Here is a 13,535-nt window from a genome sequence, read left to right as displayed (position 1 = left end):
TTGTTATAGTGCAATTAGAAAAGGGAAGTTTCAGTTACAGTCGTTGCAATACAGTTGTTCTATCGTGTTTAGCAACCAATGATTACAACATAAAGAAAAATTAGCAAATTGATGATCCTTGACACCAAGACTTTTATTTATTTTTATAATGCATACTCTTAAGAATATCTAACGAGCAAACAGAAATATGCATTTGACTCACAAACATTAGGTATTGTGGAATAGATGACCAAGTATGCTATAGGCATTCTTAAGTCACTTAATGGATCCTTTTAAACACTTTGCTGACTGGCTAATCTTTAGTTAATTTGGGTAGCTTACCAAATAACCTATTTGTTCAAATGTTGAACGACCATATTTGGTGTTAATCTATAGAAGACCTATATATTCAACTGTCATTCGCATGGAATAAAGGAGAGGGATATGGGAAGATGGATGAGTTTTGGGGCCCTAGCTCACCTAATGGCTATCAACCCACCCCAAGAAAGATAAGTTATTGAAAGTGGAGTACCTAATGGGCTACTTAACAACGAGGAAGGCTACATTAGGTTGGAAAATCAAACTTGGTCGCTCATCACAATAATGGTGTTAATTATTCTATCATGATAGTGAAATAATTAATCTCTATAAAGCTGAAATTCGTTTAGCTAGGATGATGCATTTATCGAGTAACCATGCATTATTCAATTCTTGTTCCTTTCGGCTTGGCTAGACAGTAGACACACATGAATCCAAAGTAATCTTTAAAGTTCACTATTACGGATTTTGTCAACCACCGAGTAATGGGCTTCCAAATGAGAATATATCAATTCATGGTTCTTAATTGGCTTTATCTCAAAGGATTCAAACACTTTAGAAACCGCGCAGAATATATATATAATGCCTGGAATGAGAGAGAGTTGAATGCCCTCGAGGCCAAGCGACAAAAGAAAATGAAAGTGCAACAAAAAACCTATATGCGTGGACAGTGATTGATGGCTAGGGCTTGGCTTGCATGTGTAGTTTTTGTTGCTTCTGTTTTGGAACCTTATCTCTTCTGGCACATTTTTTTTTTTTTTTGTCATTGTGTGTCAAGATCGTGAAATCAAGGAAATATTAACTGGGAATATCCAGAGAAAATAAACAAAGAGTTAGAGAATTGATCAAATTGGAAAAAAAAAATGTAAATTGCAATACCTTAGTTTTCGAAACAAGGTAAACAAACAGAGAAGAAGAGGGGAAAACCATCAATTCAACCGGCTAATCTGCATGAAATTTGAGTTATCAATTCTTCTTGTTCAGGTGTGCTTTGCATTGGCTACTTTCTTGTCAGCGTTACGTTGCATCTTGCAACAGAAAAATGCACGACGCTCCAGCTTTAAATCTCAGCCTGGGGACTCTAGTCTAGGCCGCTGCCTGTATATATTCTCATCCACAGTAACCACAACCAATCAAATAGTTGTAACAAGAGCCAAAAACACTGAGCCCCGCAGTCCAGGTGAACTGCTACCGTACCCCTATATAGAACTGCATTTCTGAAGATTTCAAACAAAATATTTTGGCACGTATTTCCTCAGTCCACTAACTTTAGTCGATTTAAAGATTTATGACCAGTTGATTTTTCAACTGATTGATTTCATGCATTTGATGACCGGCCGGGACCAGAAGGATAGCTTTGATTAATCAGACTCTTAATTTTACCAGATTAACGTTTTTAGACTCTTTCAGCAGCCATTGCAAGAACATGATCATTAGCCTCGTCACCAACCAAACTTTTTGCTTTTTTCACTAGAACTGAAATTAATATGCGAACCAACTTTCATTTTCCAGTAGAAGGAAATGGGGAACCAACTGGAACCAGGAATCAGACTGCCACTCATTACTAATTCAGGCATGGAGACAACATATACCTGGCCACTGTTTTAGAGTTAGCACCCTTTGCTCATCTTAGCATATTTGTTTGTGCGATTGTGTTAATTTTCAGTGGGAGTGAAGAATAATAGGGCGGGGGGGGGGGGTATGTCCATGTTTTTGTCGTAACCTTTATTTGCTGGTGGGACAATAAATCATCACATCTCTTCCCTTTTGGTAGGGCTGTTTGAGATAATGGAATCATAGGTCATGAGAGACAATAATGTGTTACTAAGGATTCACAATTATTGTGGTGGTTCTTAACTGTTTCTGAATGTTCTAAATTTCAGGAAGTAAATGATTCGTTCTTTTGATTTTTCACACTGTTGATCCAACATTTTTCACCTACTAAAGTAGGCATAGTGCTGTTTAAAAAGAAAAACTAACAATCCAACATAGGCATAGACTAATCCTTCGCTTAACATGCACGAAAATTGTATTAACAGGGAAATGTTAAGATAAAGCTGCAGAAAAAAGAAAGTTAATCCTGATTTAATTAACAAAAAAAAAAAAAAGTAAAGAAGAACAGGTTTATGAAATTTTTCGGCAACCAAATTGTCTGAGATTGATAAGGAGGCACATTCCAAAAGGCGTGAGTGCAACTAATAAACATCCCCCTAGGTTCTTATTTAAATTTCAGTTTCATTGTTATGTGAAATTTATACAAATAAACGAATCATAATAATTTTCCAAATCACCACACCTCTAGTGTCAAATTATACTTGTGTTTCTGTTTTAATTTTTTTTCTAAAAAATTATTTCCTTATATCACAAACACATTTTTCAACACACATTTTGATCTTCTTAATCTTTTTTTTTTATCTCATATACATTACATCACATTATAAAAAAGTACTGCAGTAATTATTCCAACTAATATTTCAAATAATCTCTTGTCGAACAACAAATGTAAACAATGACGGTATAAGAAGGTTAACTTATATACCCAAATTATAATTTGTCGTTCACTAACCAAAAAACAATTAGAACCAAATTATAACACTGCTTAACAATTTCTTTTCTTGCTGGTTCGCATTTAAATTTTCCTGCTGCTTTGTTTGGATATCAAATTTTTTCAAATAATATTTCGCTTACATCATCAACACATTTTTTAATCTCACCTTTTATATTTCCAATCACCTTTTTATCTCGCATACATCATATCACATCACAAAAAAGTGTTACAGTAATTATTTCAAATAATACTCTATCCAAACAAAACTGCCTACAATAACAAATTGTTAATCATGTATAGATGCCACCATACTCATATCTACATTATCTGTCTTTTTTTTTTTTTTTCCAGAATCCAGCCAACAAAAAAAATAAAAATAGTGGTGCTCCAATAGCAACATTTCTGATCACTAGTCTGAATCAGTTAGCATAACTGGCAACTAAAATAAACGGTGCATATCTTGTTCAGCTCCACCTCCAGCTAACCTGCTCCTGAATAAGCTTGCCAAACTAGTGAACAATCAATCACCTAACCTTGGCCCAGGTACCATTTCTATTTTCTACACTAGGCCGGTGGTTTCTTAGAAGACACCATTAAAAAAAAAAAATTTTGGAAGACAAAATAATATTCCAATCAAATGGTATCACTTACTGTATCAAAACATCATTAGGTATCAATACAATAATCTTCAATCACTTTTTTTTCTTAATAATTGCTTCAAGATGAAAGCGTTACCACGTCTGTTTAAAAGTCTCTGGGAGAATGGAGTTTTAAATCATCAGAAAGATGCTCAACAACATTTTTACGTAAAATTAACTGCATGAATTTCACTCTTAATTTCTTGCCTTAGAAGGTAAAGAAAATAGAGAGAAGACAAAGAGTGTCAAACATGGACATGCAAATAAATATGTTGGATGATCAGTGCGAGTCTTAGAGAGCACACAGAGATAAAAAGTTAATAATGTTCTTGGCAGTTTCTTGGGTGACCGAATGGTAATTGAATCTTAATCCCTGAACAAGGCGGAAACGACAATAATGTTTAGTACGGCTATATTCCCCAAACCAAAGGAAAAACGTACAATATAATAAGACAAACCGAAGTATGACTTTCATGGGTGTAAGTTTAAACAAAGGATGTACCCAAATGAAAAAAAAAAAAATCTAAGTCCCTAATGGCAAGGAGGGACTTAAGTCCCTCCTTGTGCTGTTGATGAGGGTTCAAAATCTCACCAGCAGCGAAAAAAAATCTAAGAATTGTGCCATAGCACTCCCTTGATCTAGTTGGATTTGTATACCCGCTAGCCCCTACAACAACCTTCTTAGGCTCCCTCTCTCCCTAGATTAGGATAGAATATATTATACAAATGTATCGTTGCTGACCAAAAAAAAAATGAAAAAAAAAGAGAGAGTAAAAAGAAAAGAATTGTTGTGGGTGGGAAAAAAAAAAAAGAATCAGTGTATTATTCTTAGTATTTTGTCATTGGATGTACTGCTAATATTACAAAATCTACCCAAATTGTTTGATATTCACACTAGAATGAAATTTCACTTATTACCAACTCAATCTCTAGGATCATGTCCAATCAGAGTCAGCTTCCATTCCAGAGGGCAAAAAGCCTGGTCTGCAAGAAAGTCGTTTTAGAAAGAAGCCCAAAAGAGAACGTCAGCAACAGTTTATTTATGCATAAGAATTACTCTTTCAACTATGAAATGCATTATTATGTTCAGAAAAAAAAAAAAAGAGAAAAACCAATTGGTTTTTTAACGAACAGCTATATGGCAAGATTTGCCAAGAACTGGATCATACTACGAATTGCCCTTTACATATTTTTTGGGGTTTCTTTTGCTAAAACCTAGAATGACTTGCAGAAAAGCTATAACGTATGCTTGTGGGGAATATATTAGTTAAATTTGTTGCAACCATTTCTCTACTTTCTGACTTGGCTTAAATATAGAACTGCCACCTGCCTCGTTTTTTATTTTCTTCCATAATGCTTTTTATATACGAACGGTTTCAACCGATACTCTACGTCTCTACACCTCATTTGCTGCTAAAAAGAAAAACCTTTTAATATATCCAGTTGAATTAATTAAAAAAAAAAAACTGCAAAGTATAACAACATCAGTCAATATTCTTTTTTTTTAATAGGGCCAGAAAACACCGATTTAAATGAGTACTCAGATGCTATTTAATTTTATTTTTACTGACTACAATATTTCTATATTTTCTCTCACTATATAGTATATACTAATACGTGTCTGTGTCTTCGACTGACCAAATATATATATATATATATATATATATATATATATATATATTTTTTGGTAGTGATTCCTGAGAAGCCTATCAATTTTTAGTTTCAATAATGGTCCTACTTAAAAAATATCTTATCCATTGATGCAACTCACAAGTTTTGTCGATCCATCTTTAGGTTTGTTATCTTTTTGCAAGTAAAAAATGATTCAATCTTTTTCAGTTTTGGTTGATCCAAATTTAAAATAGTGGACATATAAATTGCGTCACCATCAAAATACGACATACGACCATAGGCAATGTATAGTTCCCACCAATCAAACTATGCTGCTCCAACAGAATCTCAAGTCTAAGGAAAAGATTAATGATTGCTTTTTCCAACTTTTTTTTTTTTTTATTTTAAAGCTGCTTATTCCAACTTGGGTTGTACCAGACCATCAAACACTAGGTTGAGGTACTATGCAGTTTTCCTCTTATGCTCAAGTAAATCAAGAGCCAATCTAAGTCTTTTTTTTTTTTTTTTTTTTGTTTTAACCCTTCCCTCCCTGCACCTTTCCCACCTCCAACTGTCAGGATCAAGATTCAAACCTGATGACAGAGAGAGCTTTAAGAGCTCTTCCCTAATTACTAAACTAACTTTTTTTTTTACTCCCATCCCCTCTTGCGACTTTCTCACCCCTAATTATTAAACTAACATTTTTTTTTCTTCCATCCCCTCCTGCACCTTTCTCACTCCCAATTGTCAGGATCAAAATTCGAACTTGATAGCAGGGAGAATTTTAAGAGCTCTTCCCCAATCACTAGACTAATCTAGTAGTTGCCATTCTAAGATAAACATAGAGGGTTTAGGGAGAGAGGACTTGATACAAAACCGCGTGGTTTCAGAACCTTTGCACTGCATTTTCCAAGTGATGGGCCTTTAGCCCTCATATTTGAAGCCTGCTCCTTGAAAGTCTTGAACAAATTAGAAAGGTCCAATTTTTTGGTTTTATGTTCCAGAATTTAAGTGACTCTGGATCGGGCCTCTTTGTGGGTTTTAAATTAACCTTTCATCTGTTCATATTTAACAGGCTCACTTTTTGGTGACCAAAATTGATTCTTAATCTTCTTGCTGATGATCTTTCCTCATCACAACTCCAAAAGTTTTATTCATTTCAATTGCGGTTTGATTACACTTAATTACTTATCTTGTAAGACTGATTATAAAATGAAATGACACCAAATTTAGAACAAGAAGAAGCTGAAGATAAGAATATTGAATTAAAATCAGAATTCATTTTATCAAAATTTAAGCATCTGATATTTCTATTTATACAAGGCAACTTTCTGATCACATGGTGAATAATAGTGCCCGTGAAAAAAATGCTCGAAAAGATGAACAAGTTTAATAAGCTAACATTATAATTTTTGCACCTATGAGTGACAACAATTGCAACTTTCTACTGGAGAATGCACACACTATGTTGGAATTAGTTAATTATCAATAAATGGATACTCAAAAAAGCAATAAATGGATTTTTAACTTAATGATAGTTGTGTTCCTTTGTAATTGACAGTGCATTTTTAAAGGCCTGCCGTATTCGAAGTGGACTACATGGCCTCCTCTCTGACATTTTCCTAAAGAAAAAAGGGGAAGACTTTGAGATCTTTCTGTCGCCAAAACACTGCCTGAGATACCGAAGTTGAGAATTCAAACCAGAAACGCAAAAAAGAAAGAAAGCATGACAAGTTTAAAACTTTCTGCCACGGGCAGTTGTCAGATCAGAAAACCCGTTTCGAGAAAATTGCTATAAATTGGGGTGTTAAGAAGCATAAAAGATCATGAATTCGTTCTGACCAGGCCGTGAATATTTGAAGGATGACGTTTATAATGTGCTGGCTGAGTCTTGAACATGCAAGAACCAGCCCAACAGAGTAACGTAAAAGGTATCAGCATTTCCTTGCGCAATAACAGGAAGAAGAAGTGTGGATAAAGGCAGCATATAAATCACGACAGCATTCCTTTTAACTAAAGAAGACTTTCAAGTTGGAATCAAGCAACAAAATCCTCAGCCGTACCCGACGCACTTTCTAAACGTTTCTTCTTGTGCAAATAAGAGAAAGTCTAGCATGCCTGATACAATTTATAGAGAGAGAAGTGGGGGGGGGGGGGGCGAAGAGAGCAAAACTTTTACACCACACTCGGACTAATTTCTGAAGACCAGACCAAAATTCTAAAATATCAATTCCTTGGCGGCTATGGAAGCTTATGCTTGTAACTGAAGCCACTTTTATATACCGTATATTCGTAACTCTAATTCCAAACTTGAAAGCAGAACTCTAATTCCAGAATTTTGGTGAAGCTGTTAATGTTTACTTGTTCTTGCAAGGCATCTTTCGCTACATTTACTCCCTTTTCTTCCACTCAATTGCATCTTTCTATCACTTATAAATGCATCAACCTAAACCAAAACCTGCTATGGATGCCAGACTAGCATCAACGGAGGAGTAAGTAAAGATTCTAAATAATGGTTGAGATTAAGGTGGAAAATGAGTCATCTAGGGATCTCGCTGAAGAAAGGGCTCCCCTCCTGGTTCCAGAAGTAGAAAAGACCCTTGTACAGAAAGCTATAAGTCAAACATTTCAAAGTACAGCCCATCTGGCAAATCTTTTACCAACTGGATCCGTTCTTGCTTTTCAGCTCCTATCACCCATCTTCACAAACCAAGGAGAATGTGATGCAGTAAGCCGATCCATGACCGCTGTCCTCATAGCTCTCTGTGGGCTGTCATGTTTTCTTTTCAGCTTTACAGATAGCTTCAAGGACCAAAAGGGAAACTTATGCTACGGCTTTGCCACGCTTCACGGCTTGTGGGTTATTGATGGTTCAGCAACCATACCACCAGAACTTGCAGCTACCTACAGGCTCAAATTCATAGATTTCATGCATGCCTTTATGTCGATATTGGTTTTTGCAGCTGTTGCATTATTTAATCAAAATGTTGTCAACTGCTTCTATCCAATGCCCTCAGATGAAGCCAAAGAACTCCTCACAGCCATGCCAGTTGGAATTGGAGTTATTTGCAGTATGTTATTTGTTGTGTTTCCCACCAAGCGCCATGGAATTGGCTTCCCCCTCACTGCAAATTAATAGATAGTTTGTTTCGAGTGGTGGAAATATAAATTATTTGTGTTGAAGGTCTAGAAGTTTGCTTTCTTAATGTATATGTTTCTTCCTTCTGTTTCCCATCGTAAAGCAGAGCAATCCACTTCAAAGATCATCCAAATAGCAAGAAGATGTTAGCAGTACATATCCCTGAAGACTAGATGTGCAAACACAATCTTGTGATTACACTAAAAGAAGCTCGATGTAAATAAAAAACGCAATATAGAAGTAACTCAACACCACAGAAGACACAATGCTAAGAAAGAGAAACCAACTCAACTGCTAGGAAGACCATCATTTATTTATTAGACATACACGCCAGGATTACTCATTCCAGTCTTTTAACAGTTTTTGAGCCTACAGCAGACAGTATTTCTAGCTGGTGTCCTAAGCATCAATCTTAATTCCATTTTGTCCCATCATAGTCGCAAGAAACTCAGGACTGCTGCAACATATAGACATCTGTAATTCAAATTATAAATTTCATACGCCCCAAGTAAATGTTCATTAAGTAGCTACAATACATGTTTCACTTCTGATACAACTATTATGCAAAAACTTGCTTAACAAAAAGAACATCTTTCTTCCTTAATTATTATACAAAGGGTGCCATGGTTACTTGATCGTGATTAAGCATGACCAAAGAAACAGGGCATCTGCCTTGTAGTTAACTTGTAATCAACTGTAGAAAACTAATATTTGCACCTAGCAATATTACCTTGTCTCCCTGAGTAATGCCAGTAAAAAGATGAAGCACATTTGATAATGGGAATGCTATGTCATGGCATTGCAGGGAACCACTCATAGCCCAGTTCCAAGGATGTAGCTTTCTCAAATTCCAAAGTATCAAATTCCAAGCATGCACATTTTCTTCTTCTCACTAATAACAAATGCAAATGAAAAACGTGAGCACATAAAACAGGGAAAGCCACTAAAATGAAGGCGACTTACAACCCAGGGATGCATTCTCTTTTTCTTTCTTCCCCATTTTGCTTGATATTCTGAGCACCAGAGTCAATTTACAAATGTAAAAGTTTTTGCCAATTGAAAGTCTGTCCTCTTTAAGTTTCACCCAGTTTCATTCATATCCTCAACTCAGCAGATAAGACACATGATTTGTGGTTCAGAATTCCATATTCAAGTTTAATAATGGACACTAGAAGAACAAAAGGAGGAAAAGGCAAATCAATGAGATATTCAGGGCTACCAAGTATGAGTTCAACCATGTTCTACAAGCCTATGAAGCATGGAGGGTTAAGATATAACTGATGTGTGCAATTTCACTAAATATTTGCTTTCAGAGGTAGTGTAGTGCCAAGAACATCATTCCTTTATTTTGAAGCAGATTTAAATGTTGGAAGAAGGACATATATAGTCATTACCTGGCATGAAAAGAACTAGATATCACATGCCTGCCACTATAAGTTTCCCAGTATCTGTGTCTGTACCAACTTAGCAGCTTCATGAACCTTTTTTTTGTCCCAAAACCCAGTTAATATAGCGCTCCAAGTTGCTTCCTCAGGTATGCATCCATCAACCACCATCTCATCAAGAACTCGAGAAGCTTTCTTTAGGTCCTTTTTCATGCAAAAAGAATCAACAAGAGACCCAAAGGTTTTTGCCTCAACCGAAATTCCTCTAGAGCGCATGCTTAGATACATTTGAAAAGCTCGATTTAAATCAATCTTGCAAAGGCCCAGGACAACTGTGTTATGAATTTTGGTATGAAGGCTCCAAGTTACTCTATTAGGAGAGATTCCACCAAGAACCATTTCATCAAGAAAGTTTGCCGCGTCCAGGAACTTGCTGATATCACAAAAACCATTAATAATTTTCCAATACAAACCCGCATCAGGTTTCAACCCCTGAAGTTTCATCCGATCAAAAATCTCCAAAGCTTCACCAAGTTTACCTTCCTTACAGAGACCATGTATTAAGGTACTGTAAATTACCATGTTAGGTGCCTGGCGTTTGCTAATCATCATCTCAAGGAGCTTCATGGCATCTGAAGACTGTCCAGATTTACAATGACCATCCATGAGAGCACCGTAAGTGAACAAATTAGGCTCAATTCCTTTACTCTTCATCTCCACAAGCAATGACATGGCTTCATCCATCTTCTTTGACTGGCATAGGCCTCGAATTAAACAACTATAAGTGACAACATTTGGTGAACAGCCACTTGCATTCATCTCGTCAAAAAGTTCTTTTGCTTCACTGATCTTCCCCAGCTGACAAAACCCATTGATCAGAGTACCATATGTGTATGAATCTGGAGTGAATCCACGCTTGGGCATCTCAAGGAAAATGTTAAGTGCAGAGTCAATTGTTCCAATGTTCTTGCAAAGGGCTTTAATCAGGATATTTAGTGAAGCAACAGTAGGAGGAATACTCATTTTCCTCATATACTTATAAAATCTTAAAGCTGTCTTTAACTGGTTCTCATCAACAAGAATGGAGAACACTGTAAAATAAGACTTTTCAGTTGGCTCACAATCATACTCCTTCATCATTTCAAAAATCCTTATAACCTCAAGAGGCTTGTGCACCCGACCATAAGCTCGAAATAGGCTGAGGAAGAGATCTTCACTAATCTTGCACTTTTCATTCTTCATTCTACCAAGCATTTCTTCTGCTGACTTGAAGTGGTTAGAAGAGAGTAATCTAGAAATCATGATGCCAAAAGTACTATTGTCATGCTTAAATCCATGACTGTACTCAGCAGTTGCTGCATCAAATATCATTATTGCTTTCTGTAAATCCTTTTCTGCTAGAATCAGCTGCTCAACAAAGGATGCTGTTATTTGCTTTGGCCATTTCATCATTAACTTGGTACCCATAACTGCAATCTATACTTTTGGACACTTGCCTTATGTCTCTAACATATCTCTTTTCTGATAAGCCTGAAGTCCACCATTTTGGCAGAGACTGCCTTGCAATAAGATGATTTTGTCAATAGAAAGAAAATTACGCTCATTCATGACTCAACAGCTGATGGTCCTAACAAAAAAAATATTATTTGTTAACCAATGTAGTCAATGGACTTGACTAAAGAGCTTCCTATTTCAAATTGACATCATCACCAATGATTCCGTATGAGCTGAATATAATTAAGTTATCGAATTATTTATGTAATGAATGGGATAAATAAAGGGCTTCTTTAGCAATTCCATAAAACGAATACTAACTCAAATATCTTAAACCAGCTCACTCAAAATCTGTACAGCACTTCTCTAATTCCAATTCACTTTCATCCACTTGAAAATTTTAAATTCACTATCATCTAATCACAAGTAATTCGACCATATACTTACTACCGTATTTTTCAAAGGGAAGAGAAGAAAGTGCATCCTAGATTTCATCAAGAGAAAGACAAATACTATAAGTTTTTTAGCCTGTATATTCTTCTCCTCAGGCGCATTACTTTATCAGCAATAACTTGGTCACTTACAATCCAATTTTTTCAAGCCCACATGAAAATTCACCCCTATACAAAACTTGAAAATCCATAGAAGAAGCCATTTGAAAGATACTAGAGGAGATCAAAAATTAATTGTAGAAATACTACCACTAGTCATAGATTTTCTACGGACAGCTATCTCGGGCATTTTGTCGAACAAATGGAAGGCAGATCATTGTTGTGTAACGCGCGCACAATTATTCCATTGTCAGCTTTGTTTATAAAAAAACAAAAAAAAAAAATTGAAAGTTGGAAGCAGACCTGCTTTTAAACGAACGGCTGGCGGTAACGGATTCTTTAGGGGGTAGAAAGCCGACGGTTTTACTACTTCAGAAGAATGTTGGATTTACTATTTATAGAGAAGAACAAGGCAAAGGTTGAGGACGGCGTCGTCGAGCCTGTCAATTTTCGCTTACGGGACTTCGAATGCTGCACGACGGCGTTTCGTCACATTTCTATTTAAAAAAAAAAACTCAATTTTACCTTAATTATTACAAAAGTTTCTAGTTTTTTTTTTATTTATTATTGTCAAGCGTTTTGGGCTCGACCCTTTTTTTAATTTTTGTAATATTTGAATCCCCAACCTACAATTCAAGAGGTATTTTAAGTCCTTTTTGGTGGTTGATTTGCTTAAGACGAGTTGATTAAGCATTTTTTGCGCTTAATGCCTAACATATTAGGCAATTTTGATGACAATGTTGAATGTTGGGGCATTTCATCTTCGCTGTAGCACGTAGCAAGAGAATTTTGTTATGGATCGCGATCCGCCTCCACTAGATCGTCTCTTGCAACAAAGAAAACTACCAACTGCCCAAAACCCAAGCCTCTTCTCTTCTCTCTGTGTATGCCAATTACACTACTATTTTTAACTTTAAAATGGTAATCCTTTTTCATAGAGTTGCACCCTGATATGAGTTCAACTATAGGTATTCTTCAATTTTTATCTTTTTGGTTTTTTGAAGTAACTTACATGTGAACTCAAAATTTCTGAACAAAGCAATTTGATTTTGCAAATTTTTGTTCAATTCCATAATTTTCTCAAACATTGTTGAAAATAAGAATAAGTTCATATGAAAAGGCAATAGGTTTTCTGTTACATTTAAACACACTTTTAATTAAACTATAACACTTTTAATTAAGTAATCCAAACAACAACTGATGAATCTTCTCCAATGGAGAACATAAGATTGAATCACTCCAATGGGGAACTTAATAGTCAGTTAGTCAAAAATAAAAACAAGTAAGAGTTTCTTCTCCTTTTTCTTTCTTCTCTTCTCCCGAATTGGCTAATCTTTCTAAAGTTTCTTATTTTGTTCTTCTTCTAAAATACTTTCAGTTAATTTAAAGAAAGTGGCCCAGTCACTTTTACTCGTGGCCATATGGAAAGATGCGTCTAGCAAATTTTCATGGCTGAACGGGGGCTTGAAATTTTTTTTACGACATTGCTTCTGCAGTGGTGCACCATGGGAGAAGGTTCTAAGGTCGTTAGATTCAGTAGCTCCATCATCCAATGGCTGAAGACTTTCCCCTTTTTCCAGCTTAATTGTAATTTATCAATTAACTTTTCCCCATATTTTCAATTTGTATTTCCAAGGAAACAAAAGTTGGCTCGCGCGGGCTCGCGCGCATACATATATATATATATATACATATACATATATATATATATATACATACACACACATATATCTTTGCTGCAGTATGGTAGCATGCTCTTATCTGCAATATTAGCAGATAATAAATGTTACTCTCCCCAGGATGCACTTTATGTGATAACAATTATTAAAACCTTAGTCCACCTCAAAAAAAAAAAAAAAAAAGAAAAGTAAA

General features: G+C 35.6%; 2 protein-coding genes across 12 annotated transcripts; one reads left to right on the top strand and one right to left on the bottom strand.

Annotated features, from left to right (window-relative positions):
- Window positions 1–7,591: 7,591 nt before the first annotated feature.
- LOC140004093 (pentatricopeptide repeat-containing protein At5g46100-like) lies at window positions 7,592–12,248 on the bottom strand. 11 transcript variants are annotated; one of them, XR_011839006.1, is made up of 4 exons: window positions 11,967–12,248; window positions 9,628–11,245; window positions 8,964–9,125; window positions 7,592–8,402 (listed from the first exon to the last, which is right to left on the bottom strand). XR_011839006.1 is itself a non-coding variant. In XM_072074418.1 (3 exons), exon 2 carries the CDS (start codon window positions 11,083–11,085, stop codon window positions 9,664–9,666), a length of 1,422 nt encoding a protein of 473 aa, XP_071930519.1. In that variant the 5' UTR covers window positions 11,086–11,245; window positions 11,967–12,248; the 3' UTR covers window positions 7,592–9,401; window positions 9,628–9,663. The 11 variants fall into 11 exon arrangements, 8 of the variants coding, with proteins under 8 accessions (XP_071930519.1, XP_071930518.1, XP_071930526.1 ...); XR_011839007.1 differs by having other exon boundaries at window positions 7,592–8,348; XR_011839008.1 differs by having other exon boundaries at window positions 7,592–8,219.
- LOC113726076 (protein DMP6) lies at window positions 7,607–8,360 on the top strand. Its single transcript, XM_027249592.2, has one exon. It carries the CDS (start codon window positions 7,607–7,609, stop codon window positions 8,228–8,230), a length of 624 nt encoding a protein of 207 aa, XP_027105393.1. The 3' UTR covers window positions 8,231–8,360.
- Window positions 12,249–13,535: the final 1,287 nt, after the last annotated feature.

This window comes from Coffea arabica, chromosome 2c (assembly GCF_036785885.1).
Source record: "Coffea arabica cultivar ET-39 chromosome 2c, Coffea Arabica ET-39 HiFi, whole genome shotgun sequence".
NCBI classification, from domain to species: Eukaryota; Viridiplantae; Streptophyta; class Magnoliopsida; order Gentianales; family Rubiaceae; genus Coffea; species Coffea arabica.
Note: the sequence above shows the minus strand (reverse complement) of the source record. Positions and strands in the feature narration are given on the sequence as shown.

Bases quoted from the DNA above. Each gene is read 5' to 3' on its own strand.
- LOC113726076 (XM_027249592.2), top strand. From the start codon at position 7,607: ATGGTTGAGATTAAGGTGGAAAATGAGTCATCTAGGGATCTCGCTGAA.
- LOC140004093 (XM_072074418.1), bottom strand. From the start codon at position 11,085: ATGGGTACCAAGTTAATGATGAAATGGCCAAAGCAAATAACAGCATCC.